Genomic DNA, 22094 nt, shown 5'->3' on the forward strand with positions numbered 1-22094 from the left:
TTAAAAAAATATATCGTTGTACATCACAACCATTGTAATCTGTTTTTATATGTATGTTCAGATTAGAAAAAAGGTTAAGTTCACCACTGCTTTAAATTAAAATTTGAAAATTTAATAATTTCTTCCTGATTTTCAATGTTTGCCAACTATTGCATACATGCCTAAAGCAGATAGCTATAAATAGCTACTTTCTGGTTGTTAGGGCAGATACCCGGTAGTTCAGCTCTGTTGGCATGTGATAGAGTAGCAAGTCTGAATTAATATAATGCACCGCCCAGAGGAAAACCTGAAATGAGTGGTGGCAATGCCTATTTTATGACAGCAGCTGGCAAAGTGCATGAGTGCAGTTTTTGCTGATGTGAAATAAATCGCAACAGATGTGCTTTTAGTTTCCTTTCATTGACTTAATGTTACATTCAGAGACCTCTTTGCAGGTTTCCGTTTGTTGCATGAAAACACGCTTGTGCGAATGTCTTTTACATCAAAATATTCCATATTTAAGTGTATGGTTGTTTTTTTGTCTAAGGATTATCAAAAGAATTTTTTCCCATAAAAATACATAAACATGGCAGGGGTGTAAATTTATATCTTAACTTAACTTGTCTCGACTTTCATGAGAGAGATATAAATTTATATACATTACAAATTTTATGAACAAAACTTTTTTGCAAAGGCAAATGCCACGAAAATGTCATCACATATTTTGCCATCTGTTCATCTAAGTGGTTGAAAGAGAAACACAACAGAAAAAAAATCTCCTTAACCCTTTCAGTGCTGGAACCGAATTTTGAAGGCCTTTGCAAACAGTTTGGATCCAGATGAGACGCCACAGAACGTGGCGTCTCATCAGGATCCAAACTGTTTGCTTTTCTGATAGTATTCTTTGAAAAAAATCGAAGAAAATGCTAATTTAAGAAATTCAGCAGACGACATTTTTGCAGACGACAAATTTCCCAGCATGCAAAGTGTTAAATATTTCAATATCCTGTGACTGTCACAAGATAACAATAACTTAATCATTTTGAGAAAATAATGAGAAGTTATTTTGACCATAGACATCTGAGGTTCCCTATTTCTGAGAATTGATTGGATTTTGTGGCGCAGCACTGTTGTGGGCTATTAGCATCTGAACATTTGGTTTTCTGCTTTGCGATTATTGATAGTTTTGCCATTATTTTCTTGGCAGTTTTTTTCATTCTGCATGAGGAAGAATGGTGTACTGCAGATGTTTTGATAATTGTTTGTACTGATGCACATATTAATATTATATTTTAGAAGACATTACAGTGATTTTTTTTCCATCTGTATAAAGTACCAGAAAAACAGCACTCTCACCATTGCAGGAAAAACTACACATTTCCCAGTAGCTGTCCAAAAATATCCCAGTTGAAGGTTTCTAAAAAAAAGATAGAATGCTACATTTAGTTAATTTCCCTATGCAGCTGTATGGCTTGATTTTAAGTAAATGTTATATTGACATCTTAACAACACTTATTTATCAATTTCAACGTATCTGTTAGAAAAAAATCAAATACTGTGAAACCATTTATTTTCGTCGGCACAAAATTTCGCCCTTTTCATAAAAATGACTATTTTGTCCGCTCTTAAATTCGTCCATTTCTGGTTTTGAAAAAAACACAAAAACGTCCCATTTGTTTGTAATACATGTAATACGCGGTTGCGAAAAAATTGTGCTGGGGAAAGAGAGGTGACACTTGGTAGTCACTTGCAGGAGGTGGGCCTTGTTTGGCATATGCCAATTAACAAGTCTGTTATTTTAGGTGATAGTAACTGTCCCTTATTATTTTATGTCATTGACACATTCTTTGTTATGATTAGCGGATAAGTGGGACTGAATAATCGTTAACGAGTGTTTTAAACAACGAAGCCAATTGCTAATTACGCTGCATTTATTGATAAACAACAGTATTAAATCTATTTAAAAAAAAGTTTTTGTTATAAAAAACAACAAAGGTACGGGTTTTTATGTATATGTACAAAAATAGTAGATGCAGTTAAAACCAAACAACCAAACACAAATCAAAATGTTCTTTATTAATTTGTAACAAAGCGCAGAATAGTCAGGTGTTGATCACACATCGTCATATTTTAATTGCGTTTAATAGTATTGTCTTTAATCCGGATTCGCCGCGTGTAGGCTGTATAATCTGCAACACCCCTGAAAAACACAATACACACAATGGGTAATAAAGTTGTTAACAATTAGCGCTAATCAACACTAATCAACATTAGCGCTAAATGAAGTGGACGCATTCGATACAGCCTTATTGCATTTGCGTTTTACAGGAAATGTCAGTTGTCAGTACACTGTATAATGAACACCCCTTTGTGTCAAAACCGGATTTAACTTGAGTGTGAATAGTCGACTGTTTCATGTTCTTTGTATCAATACCATCTGTGTATCTGTATTATAAGTATACCAGTCAACAAACAAGGTGCGCGCTTCCGCATATGGGTATTCGGACATTAAAAAAATTGACCTACGGTTTAGCGTTTACGCCGTCGAACGCATTAAGCAATATAACACGTTTTTTTTCACTATTTCTTTATTTGCAAAAAATACTAGTGGCTTATAACTTACCTTGCAATCTTTTTTTCTCGCATTTTGCGAGTGTGCGAGTGTTAATTTCGAGCCCTGTGTATATGCGTGGATTACACTGGATTTAAATGCCTCATGCCTACGGTAATTCAGTCTTATTTGTTTCAAATATGGGACATGATTGTTCGTTAGGATCTTGAATTCGTCCATTGTTCAAAGGACGCAAAAAGGCGAAAATTAATGGCTGACGAATAATAATGGTTTCACAGTACACCAATTTCCCAATTTTAAGAATTCACAACATGCATTTTCACAATTGGGCTGGTATCGGTACTATTATTGGGCAAAACATTTGCTGCAACAGTACATATGTTGGCAGTCACGTGTTGATGAAAACATTTTTAGATCACCTGAGCACAAAGTAGAATGTTTATCTTGACAATATCTTGGTGGAGTTCCAATCCTGTCATGAGTGTTGACAAAAAGGTCATAAGGTGAAATCCTAATAAAACCTTGTTACCAGACTCAATAGGCCACATTTATTACTAAATCTTGATTAAACTTGGTCAGAATGTTTACCATGATAATATATGCCTTGTTCTGAGAAAACTGGGCTTAATGCATGTGAGTAAAGTGTCGTCCCGGATTAACCTGTTCAGTCCGCATAGGCTTATTAGGGACTCCACTTTCCGCCTTAGAAGAGACTTCCTGATACCATAAAAGCGAAAGGTGTCATCACATATTAGCCTGTTCAGAGTGCACAGGCTTATCTTGGAGGACCCTTTAAGCACATGATAATATCTAAGACCGAGTTTCTTGATTTCACAGATGATGGCGCATATATAAGACCCAGTTTCTTGATTCTATTTATAGATCGCAAGTCGTCGGTGCGGTTACCTTGACAGGGTGACGATATGCCCAAAGTCTCCGCAGGGATTCAAGGACTACTTGCTGAAGACATGCAACTACGTCTTGCAGGGCAACAGCGCCAGTATGCTGTCGGTTCCCACAGTGAGTATCCAGGGGAGATAATTTTTGGTGGGAACAGGGGGGGGAGGGTCATCGGAAGAATTGTTCTTAAGAAGGATTTCTCTGATTCCTCTGTGTGTAATGGGAAGAAAATAAATATATCAGGTAGGTCCTTTTTTAGCTCACCTGAGCACAACGTGCTCATGGTGAGCTTTTGTGATCGCCTTTTGTCCATCGTCCGTCGTGCGCCGTCAACATTTGCCTTGTTAACACTCTAGAGGCCACATTTATTGTCCAATCTTCATGAAATTTGGTCAGAAGATTGGTCTCAATGATATCTTGGAAATTCAAAAATGGTTACGTTTGCTTGAAAAACATGGCTGCCAAGGGGAGGGGCATTTTTCCTTATATGGCTATTTAAGGCTATAGTAAAATCTTGTTAACACTTTGGAGGCCACATTTATAGTCCGATCTTCATGAAACTCGGTCAGAAGATTCATCCCAATAATATCTTGGACGAGTTCAAAAATGATGCAGATTGGTTGAAAAACATGGCCACCACAGGGGCGGGGGCTATTTTCCTTATATGGCTTTAGTAAAACCTTGTTAACACTCTAGAGGTCACATTTATTTTCCTATTTTCCGATCATCATGAAACTTAGTCAGAAGATTTGTCCCAGTGATATCTTGGATGAGTTTGAAAATGGTTTTGGTTGCTTTAAAAACATGGCCACCAGGGGCGGGGCATTTTTCCTTATATGGCTATATATGGCTATAGTAAAACCTTGTTAACACTCTAGAGGCCACATTTATTGTCCAATCTTCATAAAATTTGGTCAGAAGATTGGTCTCAATGATATCTTGGATGAGTTCGAAAATAATTATGTTTGCTTGAAAAAAATGGCTTCCAAGGGGCGGGGCACTTTTCCTTATATGGCTATAGTAAAATCTTGTTAACACTCTAGAGGCCACATTTATTGTCCGATCTTCATGAAACTTGGTCAGAAGATTCATCCTGATAATATCTTGGACTAGTTAAAGAATGATGCCGGTTGGTTGAAAAAAATGGCTGCCAGGGGGTGGGGCATTTTTCCTTATATGGCTATAGTAAAACCTTGTTAACATTCTAGAAGCCACTTTTATTTTCCGATCTTTGTGATCTTCACCACACTTGGTCAGAAGTTGTAACTACAGTCAAACCTGAATTCAGCGGTCAGTCAAGGGAAATGACCAAAGTGACCGTTGTCCACAGGTGACCGTTGAATTCGGATCACAATTTTAAGAATGTTGGTCAGTTGGTAGTATTGCTATGTCGTTACCCCACCCAGTCGTTTGCATACAGTGTAAAACAAATGCTCATTGCCGTTATAACACCATTAACTTACGTGTGTACATTGAATAATACAGAATAATATGTTAAAGATTGATTTAATTTCATATCGTTAAATTAGAGCAATGACTTTATCAACGCTGGTATAATTGTTTACTCATGCATCTCGTTCATTCAGTAAATAAAGCTTGTCACTTGCCGTTGACGTCACGTCCGTAAAAGTCTAAAAAGCGGATTTGGTGTCATAAACCGATAGTATGGTGTAATTATACCATTCTAATTCAAAGAAAAAGATGCAAAAAAGTTTGTTAAAATTTATTTGTACGCAAACATCACACAAAAAGCATTTTCATTCATCAGTCTCATACAAAATACAAACATTCATTCAATCTTTATCAAAAAAAAAATAGCACATCATGCACAAAAAAGAAGATAACTGATCACGCAAAAAACTTAAAAACTCACACAATCATTATCACTCGCTACAATCAAAACAATTCACTCCACGCTAAAAAACTCACTTATCTTCGTTTGAACACTCATTGTTATTCCGTGATTTATTATTCCGCTTGCTTAAAAAAAATGTTGTGTACGCTAGAAAGCTCTTTTGAAAAATAATCCGAAAATGTTATTTTTAAAATCGATACTCAATGTTGTAAGTACAATGTACTAATTAGCGGTCATTTAATTAGCGATAATTACTTTAAACGTGTCACAAACTCTGACATATTTTCTTTTGAAGATACCCCCACAATTATCCCCGGAAAAGAAACCTTCTCAACACCTTCTTATTTGTTTACTCGCAGCGGGCCGCTTTTATAATATCAAAGACAATTGCGGCTTTCAGACACTTTAACCGCGAAATAGACGAACAAATGATGTGCTGTGTTTTTTATTTTCGCGACTCGAGACCAGTGACACGTGACCGTTGATTTCAGGTCAAACATGAATTTCGGAGTGGATATAGTGGCTGTTGGCCGTTATGGCCAGGTGGCCGTTAAATTCAAGTGTAATATAGATTGTTTTGCTAGAGGGGGGGTGGGGGGGGATTGACTCATAAATTCAGGTGGCCGTTAGGTCAGTTTCGACTGTAGATGATGTGTAGGTCAAGTTGGAACATGGGTCATGCCGGGTCAAAAACTAGGTCACGGGTCACTTAGTGTGTTTTAAATCTCACCATGTTGTCCGCTCTCTAATTCAAGTAGTTTTTATCCAATCTAAACCAAAATTGGTCAGAAGTTGTATCTTGATAATGTCTTGATAAAGGACAAGTTTGAATATGGGTCATGCCGGGTCAAAAACAAGGTCACGGGGTCACTTAGTGCGTTTTAAACATCACAATGTTGTCTGCTCTTTAATTCAAGTAGTTTTCATCCAATCTTCACCAAACTTGGTCAGAAGTTGTATCTAGATGATGTCTAGGTCAAGTTTGAATATAGTTCATGCCGGGTCAAAAACTAGGTCACGGGGTATCTTAGTGCGTTTTAAATCTCACCATGTTGCCCGCTCTCTAATTCAAGTAGTTTTCATCCAATCCTCACCAAACTTGGTCACATGTTTTATCTAAATGATCTCTAGGAAAAGTTTGAATATGGGCCATTCCGGGCCTAAAACTAGGTCACAGGGTCACGTAGTGCGTTTTTTAACATTCAGCATGGTGTCCGCTCTCTAATTCAAGTAGTTTACATCCGATCTTCACCAAACTTGGTCAGAAGTTTTATGGAAATGATCTTAAGGCCAAGTTAGAACATGGGCCTTTCTGGGTCAAAAACTAGGTCAAGGGGTCACTTAGTGCGTTTTAAAAATTGAGCATGGTGTCCGCTGTTTTTTGTGAAGACGACATGCAAAATATTATGTGTCAATGCGGCATGTGGGGGTATTCGTCACATCTGTGGCAAAGCTCTAGTTAAATTTAGACTGTGAAATTGTTTTATTGTAATCTGTAACAGTTGTTTCTGTGTGCTTTGGTATTGAAATATTTGCTGAACAAACTTGCAGTCATAATCATCAAAATCAAGCTGTGGAAAATACTAAACCAGTGCAAAAGATTACCTTTGTGTTATAATCTAGTACATCGCAGAAAATCGTGGCATTCAGTGCATAACTATTATATCTGATTTACATATGCTTATCAGATACAATGGTTTCGTACCCAATCTGAGACATATTTATAGCAAAAATCGTGGAAATAACTGAATAGCTGTCACAGCTGACTTAAAAACATGAATAACTGAATGTTTACTGTAAGCTATTAACCTTGTGTTAGTTCAGACACTAAATTTTTTAGCAGCCTTCACCTTGTTAAGCCCGAAAATAGATTTTTTTATTTATATTTCGTCAGGGTTTATCATTTTGAAAGTTTCAAGTATGCGTTGGAGTGTTGGAGTACATGCATAATCAGGGGTTTCCTGTTTAATGAAAAAGCTGTTGCAAGTTCTGGCTGTGTTTTAACAACTTGTCTTATACAAATTAATTATGCATTTGTACAGTTTGTTACTGTGTTGTTTGTAAATTAAGAAGAAGAATCATGTCTATTGGTCAGATCGTGTGGAACAAAATAATAGAATTTATATTTAATTGACTTGTACTTGTTTATTATCAGTCCAAAAATATGACCTCAGTAAATCAAATTAGCAGCTAGCACAGTCATCTGCAAAAAACAACAACACTTTTTTGTTTCAACAGTGTTTTCTAATGTATATATTTTGCTGGAAATTTGAAAATAATGTTAATTTTTTCTTACAAATAAACACCATTAGTGTTTGATTCAAAGCCATGCATGATTGTATTGTTCAATTACAATGTACGAAATAAGATTCCATGGACAGTTATTTTTAATGTCAATTATGCATAACCATATAATTATGGCTTTTCTGTCTACATTTGCTGAAATAATTAAATTCTGGTTCTTACCAGAAAGTGCTATGAAAATTATTTATAATAAAAGACATATGTTTAGTTTGCAAACAACTTTGAATCTTTGATTATTGTGTAATATTTCAAGGGATGTAACTACTGAGTCATGTCTTTGTATATTGAATCTAGTTGTCTTCCCTTTTAAATGCATAAAAACATGCTGTATGCAGTTCACTCAAATGAAGAGATATTTTATGCTTTGACAGCAATTATATGCTCTTAATCTCAGTGAATATATTTACGCTACCAACTTGTTTCTGCTAATATAAGTGAATTTAGTTGTTTTCCCTTACATATGAGCAGTGTTCTGTGAAAAGCGGGTTTAATGCATGTGCATAAAGTGTCATCCTAGATTTGCCTGTGCGGTCCGCACAGGCTAATCAGGGACGAAACTTTCCAACTTTACTGGATTTCTGCTAAGACGATACTTTCTTAAAAACTTAATAATCATACAAATGGAAAGTGTTGTCTATGATAAGCCTGTGTGGACTTCACAGGCTAATCTGGGACGTCATTATAGGCACATGCATTTAACCCCTTTTCCACAAAGCACTGCCCATGTTAAAGGAAACAAAACATGCAGTTCACTTAATTCTGAAAGTATGTACCAAGGGAGTTAATTCTGTAATACATTTTCCATATTATTTTGCAGTTATCTCCCCCAAATTCAGTGAAGGATAAAATGCGGGACCTGTTTGTGACCCAAGAGGAATGCCGATACAAACTCCGGCTGCAGCATTTGATAGAGCGAGTAAGTCAATCTGTCTTAAATTTGCTTCCAATATACAACACTATTCTCCAAGCTGTTATATTGTCTCAGTTGTTGGTTTTCATTCTCCTTAACTTTTATTTTTGGCCACCAGTTTTATTTTCTCGCCAGGTACATTTGAGTTTGTTATGCCCCCCTTCGAAGAAGAGGGGGTATATTGCTTTGCTCATGTCGGTCTGTCTGTCGGTCGGTCGGTCTGTCGGTCCACCAGGTGGTTGTCAGACGATAACTCAAGAACGCTTGTGCCTAGGATCATGAAACTTCATAGGTACATTGATCATGACTAGCAGATGACCCCTATTGATTTTGAGGTCACTAGGTCAAAGGTCAAGGTCACGGTGACTCGAAATAGTAAAATGGTTTTTTGAATGATAATTTTAGAATGCATAGGCGGCCAACAGGGCACACTCTGAACAATATTACTGAAGCAACTGGTCTGTAATCCTAAATCTATAATTATCAGTCCAATGAAACATCATCCTTTTAGTAAAATACTACTTCTACTTCTACTACTACTACTACTACTACTACTACTACTACTACTACTACTTCTACTACTACTACTATTTCTTTTGCTACCACCACCACCACCTACTACTACTACTACTCTATACTACTACTACTACTACTACTACTACTACTACTACTACTACTACTACTACTACTACTACTACTACTACTACTACTACAACTACTACTACTACTCTACTACTACTACTACTACTACTACTACTACTACTACTACTACTACTACTACTTCTACTACTACTACTACTACTACTACTACTACTACTACTACTACTACTACTACTACTACTACTACTACTACTATTTCTTCCACCACCACCATCACCACCACCACCACCATTCACAGTGACAATAAACGTATTCAGTGACAAAAAACGTATTCACACAATGGCTGCTACTACAACTTATAGCCCATATAGGGGGGCATGCATGTTTTGCAAACAGCCCTTGTTTGGTGGTCGCCATACTGGCCATAGAGAGTTTTTGCTCCAGTTACTCTAGTACTCTCCCCCCCCCCCCCCCCCCCCCCCCCCACCTGAAGATCTGAATATCTTTCTGTAAAAGCCTTACAGCTGGAAATTGCAGCTTTACTTCAAAATTTATACCAATGTCTGCCACTGTTGTAAGATAAAAGGATAGGAGTTCTGGGACCGTATTAACATCAAAATACTACACACACACATTCACACACTCAAACTCTCTCTTTATTTCCCAATTTTGGTTGGTGCCTTTGTGTCTGTTGCAAAGTTTACGAGCTCCTTTCGGGCCGGAGTCCACATGATGTCGGGATCCAGTGTGTGTCCAAGCACTCAGGTCATGCCTGATGAACTTAACTTGACTAACAAAAGTTGGGACTATTTTTGAGTTACAATGTAATTTCCAGCTATTTGAATTTTACTGAAAGATATTTGATTTTGGAATGGTCTTGTAATGTGGGGGAAAACCTGAGCAACCGCTGGAAACCCCACTTGTCCGGTATGGCAACCACTTACCACTCTTACATGTGCTGTGAGCAGGTATTGAACCGGTCTTAGGTGAGAATCACCGATACCAACCACTGTGCTAAACCCAAGGCCTTTGGCGAGTGCACCTGAGTTAGCATTTATAAGTGTCAAGTTCGGATGACTATTTTATAAACCAATTAAACCCTTGCCTTTTTGAGACGGTTTGAATCCATTAAACCAACAAAACATATTCAGAAACTTGTGTCAACAACGTAACTAGATTTATCCTAAACATCATTAGAATCATGCCAGCGACCTAACATTGCAGGAGAAGGTCAAGCTGTCCATTGAGCAGGAAATACTTCGAGAGCACGGCCGTTGGGCTCGCGCGCTGGTTAATCAGGGCACTCCCTTGAGCGTATGCACGATTCTACGCGAGGAGGAGATATACAACTTCACAGAGGATCAGGTTCGAATTGTATGTAGCACGCTTGTTGTCTTGGAGCACTTACATCAAACTGTCTAGGGACGTTAAAGGAAGGACTTAGAGGCTGTTGATATTAAGGGAATGATCCAGGGGTGCTGAAAATGGGGATGTCAAGTTAAGGGGACAAAAAATGCATCGCTATAATGTATATTGTGTGTAGCAACGCTTGTTGTCTTGGAGGGCTTAAACATCAGGCATTTAAAGGATAGACTGAGGGCCTTTTGACATGGCTTCTTCTGGGAAAACGAGGCCTAATGCATGTGCTTAAAGTGTCATCTCAGATTAGTGTGTGCAGTCTGCATAGGCTTATCAGGAAGGATATAGCTGTCAAGACTAGATATTAGTTTTGAAATGGCTTTCTTCTAATGGAAAATTCCATAAAGGTGGAAAGTGTCGTTCCCAATTAGCCTGTGCTGACTGCACAATCTAATCTGGGATGATACTTTACGCAAATGCATTAAGCCCAGTTTTCTCAGAAAAAGGCTCATATTCAGGGTATAATCCAGGGCTACTGAAACATTGGGCTGACTTGTCTCGCAGCTCTCTGTCAAGTTATGGGGAAAACAACTTACTATAATGTAGAAAGTTTTGTATGAAGTTCGCTTGTTTCCTTTTAGTATTTGAGATTTTGGAAGGGCTGTTTTTTGTCAGTAAGCAATTTTACATGGGACTTTTAACATTTGTAGATATGAGGGTTAATGGCTTTAAGCACTTTTTCATCTGTTTTTTAGCTCATCTATTTTTTGAAAAAAAATTATGAGCTATTGTCATCACCTTGGCGTCGGCGTTGGCGTTGGCGTCCGGTTAAGTTTTGCGTTTAGGTCCACTTTTCTCAGAAAGTATCAATGCTATTGCATTCAAACTTGGTACACTTACTTACTATCATGAGGGGACTGGGCAGGCAAAGTTAGATAACTCTGGCGTGCATTTTGACAGAATTATGTGCCCTTTTTATACTTAAAAAATTGAAAATTTTGGTTAAGTTTTGCGTTTAGTTCCACTTTTCTCAGTAAGTATCAATGCTATTGCATTCAAACTTGGTACACTTACTTACTATCATGAGGGGACTGGGCAGGCAAAGTTAGATAACTCTGGCATGCATTTTGACAGAATTATGTGCCCTTTTTATACTTAGAAAATTGACAATTTTGGTTAAGTTTTGTGTTTAGGTCCATTTTATTCCTTAAGCATCAAAGCTATTGCTTTCATACTTGCAACACTTACTAACTATCATAAGGGGACTGTGCAGGCAAAGTAATGTAACTCTGACTGGCATTTTGACAGAATTATGTGCCCTTTTTATACTTAGAAAATTGAAAATTTGATTAAGTTTTGTGTTTAGGTCCACTTTATTCCTACAGTATCAAAGCTATTGCTTTCATACTTGCAAGATTTATGAACTATCATAAGGGGACCGTGCAGGCAAAGTTATGTAACTCTGACTGGCATTTGGACGGAATTATGGGCCCTTTATACTTAGAAAATTGAAAATTTGGTTAAGATTTATGTTTTGGTCCACTTTACCCCTAAAGTATCATAGATATTGCTTTCATACTTGGAACACTCACAAACTATCATAAGGGTACAGTAAAAGGACAAGTTTTATAACTCTGGTTGTCATTGTTACGGAATTATGGCCCTTTTTTGACTTAGTAACTTTTAATATATGGTTAAATTTTGTGTTTCGATCCACTTTACTTCTTAAGTATCAAGGCTATTGCTTTCAAACTTCAAATACTTACATGCTATCATGAGGTTACTGTACCTGGCAACTTGAATTTTACTTTGACCTTTGAATGACCTTGACTCTCAAGGTCAAATTATTAAATTTTGCTAAAATTGCCATAACTTCTTTATTTATGATTAGATTTGATTGATACTTTGATGAAACTACTCTTACCTGACATACCACAATAGACTCCACCCAAACCATCCCCCGTGCCCTCCCCCGTGCCCTCCCCCCCCCCCCCTAAGTTTTTTTGTTTTTTTTTTTGTTTTTTTTTAAGATCATCTCACAAATGACCACCACACCCTCACACTATACCCCCCCACCCCCCCCACCCCACCCCACCCACCCCCCCCCCCCCCAATTTTTTTTTTTTTTTTTTTTTTTTTTTTTTTTTTTTTTTTTTAAGATCATCTCACAAATTACCACCACCCTCACACTATACCCCCCCCCCCCCCCCCCCTCCCATTTTTTTTTTTAAAACTGTTATGTTTGAAATACCGTCCAACCATCGCACCCAAACCCCCCCCCCCCCTCCCATCGCCCCCCCCAACCCCCCCCCCCCCCCCCCCCCCCCCGATTTTTTTTTTTTCTTTTTTTTTTTTCGCTTTTTTGGAAGATAATGTAATAAATGTCCACAACCCCACACTATACACCCCTCTTCACTCCACTCCTCCCTCCTTTGTGATTGAAAATGAGAGTCCCTTCACCTTTAAAAAGAAAATAGATGAGCGGTCTGCACCCGCAAGGCGGTGCTCTTGTTTAATAATTGAGATGATCTTCATGTTTCCTTTTTTATAACAAAATAAGATGACAGGAAGATATTATCCTTGAATCGCTAATACTCACCGCTTGGACACAATATTGATATTTCATGGCAACGTTTTGACTGAGTGTCTCTGCTCTGTTGTTTTTGCACTTGCACATTTGTAATAGACCTTTTTGTAGCACTGTAGCACCATGGTATTTTGTTGCAGGTTTCTGTATATTATGGGCTGAAGTTCAGTGTTATGGTTTCAGAATTTGTATAGCTTTTTCATATATCAAATATTGCATGTACCTGAATTAAACACCTCCAATGTTCTGTGAAATTCAAACTTGACTGCCCACACTTTATGTTGTTTAACATCTGTGACGCTTGTACAAATGTAATGTTTACTTTAAATATGTTTTGAAGACCAGGAAGATTTCCATTGAAAATTTCTGTACTTGTTTAGTAGCATATCATCAATAGCGCAGGTGTAACATAATACCAAATAATGTAAATAACATTTAACAATCCATGTAGTATGAGCTATTTAATATGACATCTGTTTACTTGGTAGAGCTGCTAAACATACAAAATACTTGTATTTGTATTGATATAAATTATAAAGCATACTATTGGAACTGCACTATACTAAGAATGTTTTTATGTGCAGTCTTACATGGGTTTTTCACCCTTAAGGGCCAATATATCTTACCTCATATACAATGTTTTGTGAGCATTAAAAAAATAATAGTAAAATGCATCTAACACATAGTTTTATGCATATCTTTCTCTTTGATTAATTCACAAGTTCAAACATTTCTTGGTGAACTAAAATGTCTTATGTGTGTGGTCGGGGTTTGAAAATGAATTCTTTAGTCAACTCTATCTTGTACTGATTGTTTGTAAACTTGTTTGTCAGGAGGAGAAAGACAAAAGGAACCGCACACGCTTCAACGGACGCCAGTTCCTCTCCTGGATACAAGATGTTGATGACAAATACGAGAAAATCAAGGTACAGCTGAGAGCACATGGGCTGCTAATGTTTATTTTAGTATTTTCTTTGTCTAATGAAGGGTTAATTAAAGTTTAAATAAAAGGCAAACAATTAGAGCAAATACAAAATTAACCCTTTATCACTTAAAAACGTATTTTCATGCATTTGTAGTCCCATAGAAAGTTAAATTTAATTAATGACCTTTCTTACTAGATTCAAGTTTTAAAAGCTTCATTTCAAACCCTTAGATACTGATGGGCAGCAAACAGCATAAACCTGAACAGACTGCCAGTTACTCACAGGCTGTTCTGGATTTATGCTGTTTGCACAAAGCCATTTTCACTTTGCTTCTGAGTGGGAAAGGGATGATATATGACTGTGAATAAAGTGTCATCTCAGATTAGCCTTCCAGATCAGGCTAAGGGTTAAGTGCATTTTTCCTAAAGCCCATCTCCAATTATCTCTCATGTTCCCCACAAGGGCCTTGATCTTAATATTTGTCTCTGTATATAAAGCATTTTGTCCATATGTTCATTTACCAAATTACCTCCCTTGTTCCAAACAGGAGCTGCTGATTCTACGCCAGAAGCAGGAGGCAGACTCCCTGTGGGCCTACCAGAAACTGGAGTGGGAGTGGCGCATGAAGGAGCTAGCACTTTGCGAGCGCAACGCCACCCCGGAGATTGACGACCTTCATGTGCCCCTGGTTGTAGTGTCCGACAACTTTGAACTGCGACCGACTTAGACATGGCTTAGTGTCTGTGATATGAAAACGTTGAGAGGGAAAATGGATCTGGATTATTGACCAACCTAGCTGTCACATGCCACTCATCAGAGTCAGACAATTTTGAACTGAGACCAACTTAGCAACGACTGATGTGTGACATGGAAATACTTGACAGATGATAGGTACGGAGTTTGATGAAGGTGGGCCTTTCAGTCTTAACTCGGACCAACTTGGCCATGTATGATGTGTGTGTGCGATGTGGGAATGTTGAAAGTGATCGTAGATCTGGGTTATAGACCACCATAGCAGCAGCTGATATGTGGCGTTGAAACGCTGGACCTGTGATCTCTTCAGATTATGATTAATGTAGGCTTTATACTTTTACACTGTTGAGCAGGTGTATGTTTGATTTGGGAAGTTGAACATGATCATTGCTTTTAATTATGACCAACTTAGTTACAGCTTATGTGGGAGCGTTAAAGGTGAACATAGCTTTGAATTATCAAAGTTGTGACACAACTTTAAAAGACCAACTTGGCCACCGCTGATCATGTGACGTGGAAATGTTGTAAAGTGATCACTGCTCAGAATGTTTTGTGAATCTGTCAGGGACTGTGACTCTGCAAGCAGCTGCGTCACTAGAGAATCTTCTGCGGCGTTAAAACATTCAGATTGGTGCCAGATTGATGCTATAATGCTGAGAATCTGGGTATTTCAATTTCTGAGAATGTAAAGTTTTGTAAGGAATGAGCTTTACTTGGATATGTATGAACCCCACATTTAATGTGTGAAGTGGGCATAAAGACACTGTTTTTGAGGTTTTTCAGAAGGATCCTTAAACATGCTCATTGTGTAGTAACAGTACATAGGTTTGACCTTGACCTTAATATAACCTTAACCATGACTCTTCTGTGACCTTTCAATAAATTGGTCATTAAATTGTCATGCTTGTTTAACTTGAGGAAGCTCTGGTCATCTCAGATGTTTCTTCTGTTCTCCAAATTCTACTGGGGACTTGATTTGATGCTTTACTCTAAAACTAAGAGTTTAGACTAATTCTTATCTGCACTCTTGCTGCTTATTTATAATAATATTATGAATTTACTTTTTTTTTCATATTATATGAGTGTTTTTTGTTTCACTTATACTTTGTAGTTATCAAAGAGATCAATCATGTTTCAAATATTTTTGTCCCCTACCGGTTTTACCGGAGGGGACTTATGGTTTGCGCTCTGTGTGTCCGTCAGTCTGTCAGTCTGTGAGTCTGTCACACTTTTCTGGATCCTGCGATATTTTAAAAAGTTCTTAATATTTTTTCATGAAACTTGAAACATGGATAGATGGCAATAAGGACATTATGCAGGTCATTTCATTTTGTTCTTACGTCAAAAGTTCTGGTTGCTATGGCAACAAATATAAAAATATATATTTCTGACAATGGTGGAGCCGGTAGGGGACATATATTGCTTGGCAATAATAGTCTTGTTACTTCTAGTTCAGTCATGTTTTGCATATTAACCTGTTTATGCCTAGCGTCTAGAAAAATGGCCTTGGAACGTCTCATGAGGGTCTGCGCTGTTTGCTTCAAAGAATTTCTGTAAGAAATATTCTAAATATGGAAAAAAATATACTAGACATACCAAATTTTGGAAATAAATTGATCCAATTTAAAAGGATGGAAGAGTCCACTAGGCAGAAATGGGTTAAGTTTGTATGGCCTGTTAAAGTTGATCAGATTTTGCATGTGCTAAGTTTAATTTTGTCATGACATGTTCTTTCTATCATGCTTAAAAAATGCCAAGCTTTAGAAAGCTTTTGGGTTTAGGTATATTTATTTATAACGCCCCAATTATGAGCAATTATGTGCTCTACTTGTTAAAATTGTATTTATACATGTATTTGAAACCAAACCATGTTCTTGTTACTTATATGAAACTTTGTTAGTAATTATTGTTAAGATAAGTTACAGGTTGATGTTACCAACCAGTGTTTTCTTGGGGTTAAATTTTAGGCGCATACTCGGCCAAATATGAAAAAAGCATATATTTTCCCAAAATAAAACATAAATATTTTTCTAATAGATAAATCACAATATTCAGTTCTCCCTGTTCAGCTCTTTAAGTTAAACCCTAGCAAGGTCAATATCAAAGACTGTATTGTAAATTGTATTGGATTTTCTGGCAAAAAAGTGCATTACTAAATTAATTTTTTTTAGTCAAAACTGCAATTTTTCCCAATACAAATAGATCTGGGTTCCTATTCCCAAAATTGTGAGTTAAAATGCAAATATCTTAAATGTGCTATGAAAATGCGGTGACAATAGAACAGACATAATAATGCCATTTGTCTGTATAGTTGACTTCATTCCTGTACTCGATAATTAGACTTGTAAAATAAAAATTAACACTAAATGACACATTTTAAAAGTTTTGTTAAAATTAGATTTTCAAAATTTTTTTAGATGTTGTAGTAATAAATATGTTTTTCATAATTTGTTTAATTCATGTTTAAGTAACCAACACCAATTCCATATTCGTAGATTTGTAATGGATATTCCACTTCCAGTTTTATCCTGATCTGGTAATTATTGAACAGACTTTATATTGATGTATAATCAATATTTCTCTTTTTTTTTCCTCATGCTTTTATCACCCACAATTTCTCTTTGGTCCTATTTGTGAAGATTTTTACATTTCCCTTACTCAGTTATGGTTTTGATTTTTGGTATTTTATCCCATGGTGTTTATTTCTTGTTTGTATTGATAACAATCCTTTAGAATTTTTTTGTTACAGGAATTATAATAATCGTCTTTGTAAAAAGACATTTAGAAATGTTGTTTTATTTTTTAAACATTATTGTGTTTGTTTATTGTTACAGTAGATTTATTATAGTTTATTTGGCCTTTTATCTGTGTTTATTTATCGTCCCCTCTTCATTTTCCTCTTATATCTTTCTTCCTCTAACACTTTCGCAAAACTTCTCTCTCTCTCTTACACAGGTACCACATCACCATTTGAAATTCATAAATACTGAACAAAGAATAAACTTTTTATGTTCTGAAGGAATCAATTTATATATTATAATGTTGACTTGTCGATTTTACAAAATGTAAGACTTTTATATAAACCATTTGTTTGTTAATCTAAAAATTTCCTGTCTTCAATGCTTGTAGAAAAGAGATATTTTTTTAAGGATCCATTAAAAAAAGAATCTTATAGCAAGGCAGCAAGTCTTATTTAACCATTTGTAGATTTGTTGAACAATTTAGTTTGTCAAATAGAACATTTCTGTGTGGATTTTGTTATACATGTAGTGGAAGTAATAATATTGCGTGTGTTGACTGTTTCATATTTATTTTAATGGACGTGTTAAAAGCTAACCAGTACCTTTCAAGGTACCTTGTATAGTTGACTTATAATGAAAATATGTTAACATACATTTACATTTTACCTGAAATCTTTGTAGTGTAATTCTATAATTATATGCTTACAACATTTACTATTCTGACATGTACTCAATGTGAGTGTGTGCTGCTATCACTGTTTGTTTGAATATTGCAGTCTTCACCTGACAATTATTAGGTGCAGACACAGTGTAAAATGTTTGTATTAAGCTATGGTTTGTCTATTTCCACGACATATTTTTAATTAGATGATTTCTTCTGAATTTATATTTTTGCGAAAATAAATTCAATGTGTTCAATAAATGTTAACTACCAAAAGTGTTCCTTTGTTTGTTCCCGAATTATTACCTTGCCAAAACAAAAAGGGTTCATTGACCCACAGGAGTTTGAAATTCTATCCATGAAGCTAATCTAATGGCTAAATAATAAAAAATAAACCCCTATATAGTATATAGAATAAATACTATATAGGGGTTTATTTTTTATTATTTAGCCATTAGATTAGCTTTATGGATAGAATTTCAAACTCCTGTGATTTACCATCTGGCCTTGTAAACAAAACATTAACCCTTTACCACGTGGATACATATTTTCATGCATTTGTAGTCCCTGAGAAAGTTTAATTGAATTTGATACCTTTCTTACAAGATTTCAGTTTTTAAGGCTTCAACTCCAAACCTTGGATACTGATGAGCAGTAAATAGCATAAAACCTGAACAGATTGCGAGTTTACTTGCAGGCTGTTCTGGTTTTATGCTGTTTGCACATAGCCATTTTCACTTTGCATCTAACTGTGAAAGTGTTTATCATGCTCAAGTGAGACACTTTTGCCCTCGTGTTATTAAAAAAGAATATTATATTATCTTTTTAATAAAATAATTAGCAAAACTAGTGCCAATTTTTTGTTTCAAGGGGAGAAAACACCAAAGAAACATGTTCTTCTCTTAAAAGAAAAACAGTTTGAAATCTTATCTGAGGAATGAAGATGGCAAAAAAGGAATATTGTCATGTGGTCAGAATACTAGGCTGTTATCTGAATATTGTCATGTGGTCAGAAGACTTGGCTGTTATCTGAATATTGTCATGTGGTGATAAGACTAGGCTGTTATCGGAAAATTGTCATGTGGTCATAAGACTAGGCTGTTATCTTAATATTTTTATGTGGTCAGAAGACCAGGCTGAAATCTGAATATTATTACGTAGTAACAAGACTAGGCTGTTATCTGTAATATTGTCATGTGGCAGGAAAACTTCTGTTATCTGAATATTGTCAAGTGGCAGGAAGACCATGCTGTTATCTGAATAGTGTCATGTGGCAGGAAGACTTATGTTATCTGAATGTAGTCATGTGGTCATAAAACTAGGCTGTTATCTGAATATTGTCATGTGGTCATTAGACTAGGCTGCTATCTGAATATTGTCATTTGGCAGGAAAACTAGGCTGTTATCTGAATACTGTCATGTGGTCAGAAGACTAGGCTGTAATCTAAATATTATCATGTAGTAACAAGATTATGCTGTTATCTGAATATTGTCACGTGGCAGGAAGACTTGGCTGTAATCTCAATATTGTCATGTGGCAGGAAAACTAGGCTGTTATCTGAATACTGTCATGTGGTCATAAGACCAGGCTGCAATCTGAATATTTCCATGTGGTCAGAAGACTTGGCTGTGATCTGAATATTGCCATGTGGTAAAACAACTAGTTTGTTATCTGAATATTGTCATGTGGTCATAAGACTAGGCTATCATGGGAATATTGTCTTGTGGTCAGAAGACTAGGCTGTTATCGGAATATTGTCATGTGGTAATAAAACTAGTTTGTTATCTGAATATTGTCATGTGGTCATAAGACTAGGCTATCATCGGAATATTGTCTTGTGGTCAGAAGACTAGGCTGTTATCGGAATATTGTCATGTGGTAATAAAACTAGTTTGTTATCTGAATATTGTCATGTGGTCATAAGACTAGGCTATCAGCGGAATATTGTCTTGTGGTCAGAAGACTAGGCTGTTATCTGAATATTGTTAAGTGGCATGAAAACTTGGCTGTTATCTGAATATTGTTATGTATTCATAAGACAATGCTGTTATCTCAGAATTATCATGAAGTATCAAAACTAGGCTATTATCTGAATATTGTCATGTGGTCATAAAACTAGGTTGTTATCTTAATTCTGTCATGTGGTCATAAGACTAGACTGTTATCTGAGTATTGTTAAGTGGCAGGAAGACTTGGCTGTTGTCCGCATATGTTCCATTTTGTCAGAAGTCTTGGCTGTAATCTTAATATTGACATGTGGTCATAAAACTAGGCTGTTATCTGAATATTGCCATGTGGTCATAAGACTAAGCTGTTATTTCAATATTGTCATGTGGTCATAAGACTAGGCTGTTATCTGAATAGTGTCATGTGGTCATAAGACTAGGCTGTTATTTCAATATTGTCATGTGGTCATAAGACTAGGCTGTTATCTGAATAGTGTCATGTGGTCATAAGACTAGGCTGTTATTTCAATATTGTCATGTGGTCATAAGACTAGGCTGTTATCTGAATAGTGTCATGTGGTCATAAGATTAGGCTGTTATCTGAATATTGTCATGTGGTCATAAGACTAGGCTGTTATCTGAATATTGTCATGTGGTCATAAGACTAGGCTGTTATTTCAATATTGTCATGCGGTCATAAGACTGGGCTGTTATTTCAATATTGTCATGTGGTCATAAGACTGGGCTGTTATTTTAATATTGTCGTGTGGTCATAAAACTAGGCTGTTATTTCAATATTGTCATGTGGTCATAAGACTAGGCTGTTATTTCAATATTGTCATGTGGTCATAAGACTAGGCTGTTATTTCAATATTGTCATGTGGTCATTAGACTGGGCTTTTATTTCAATATTGCCATGAGGTCATAAGACTAGGCTGTTATTTAAATATTGTCATGTGGTCATAAGACTAAGCTGTTATTTCAATATTGTCGTGTGGTCATAAGACTTGGCTGTTATTTCAATATTGTCATATGGTCATAAGACTAGGCTGTTATTTTAATATTGTCATGTGGTCATAAGACTGGGCTGTTATTTCAATATTGTCATGTGGTCATAAGACTAGGCTGTTATTTCACTATTGTCATGTGGTCATAAGACTAGGCTGTTATTTCACTATTGTCATGTGGTCATAAAACTAGGCTGTTTGAACATTCTCATATGGTCATAAGATTAGGCTGTTATCTTAATATTGTTATGTGGTCAGAAGATTAGGCTGTTATCTGAATATTGTCATGTGGTCAGAAGACTAGGCTGTTATCTGAATAGTGTCATTTGGTCAGAAGACAAGGCTGTTATCTGAGTATTGCCATGTGGTCAGAAGGACAGGATGTAATCTGAATAATAGTATTGCCATGTGCTCAGACATTGATCTGAATATTTTGTGTGGCTAGAAGACGTCAGTTATGATACTGGTTTGTCATGTGGTGAACAATGTGTCATGTGGTCAGAATATCGTCATGTGATCGTAAAAAGGAAATAGCATCACATTCTTGATATTACATCACGCAGTGAATTGAAACCTCATATATAACAATATGTAAGTAAAATATGTTCTAATAACAACTATGAAATACTTGTCGCACCAAAATTATAATTTAAAAATATTATTCTCTCTCATCTTGATGTAGACAAAATACACGTTGTAAACCTTTTCCTTTACAACGCAAATAACCCGAAACGCATCACATCATTTTCAAATTTAGTTCCTTTGTAATTTAAGATTATGTTTTCTCGCATCATGTTAAAAATAATTTCCTCGTTATCGTTATCTATCGGTCAATGCATAACTCTTTGTCCGTCTTATAAACTAAAACTAACGGAAATGTCGTTGTATTCCAGCAGATCAGCTCCAGATTATTGGTTATTGACCGTTTAACAATCGTAAATCGAGCAAAAAAGTATTGCTTTTATACTATAAATGAATATTAGCACAAACATA

At 36.2% G+C, this 22094-nt stretch overlaps 1 protein-coding gene across 2 annotated transcripts in view; it reads left to right on the forward strand.

Annotated features, from left to right (window-relative positions):
• LOC127844080 (ankyrin repeat domain-containing protein 12-like) overlaps positions 1-18423 on the forward strand; it is a 112685-nt gene extending 94262 nt beyond the window's left edge. The window contains exons 11-15 of one of the 2 annotated variants that reach the window (XM_052374047.1): positions 3434-3571; positions 8428-8526; positions 10345-10494; positions 13900-13992; positions 14540-18423. In XM_052374047.1, the coding sequence (XP_052230007.1) occupies positions 3434-3571; positions 8428-8526; positions 10345-10494; positions 13900-13992; positions 14540-14719 (660 nt within the window). In that variant the 3' untranslated portion in view covers positions 14720-18423. The remainder of the gene's footprint in view (positions 1-3433; positions 3572-8427; positions 8527-10344; positions 10495-13899; positions 13993-14539) is intronic. The other variant, XM_052374048.1, reaches the window with a different exon arrangement.
• Positions 18424-22094: the final 3671 nt, after the last annotated feature.

The sequence above is a fragment of the Dreissena polymorpha genome, chromosome 9, assembly GCF_020536995.1.
Source record: "Dreissena polymorpha isolate Duluth1 chromosome 9, UMN_Dpol_1.0, whole genome shotgun sequence".
In the NCBI taxonomy this organism is placed as follows: Eukaryota; Metazoa; Mollusca; class Bivalvia; order Myida; family Dreissenidae; genus Dreissena; species Dreissena polymorpha.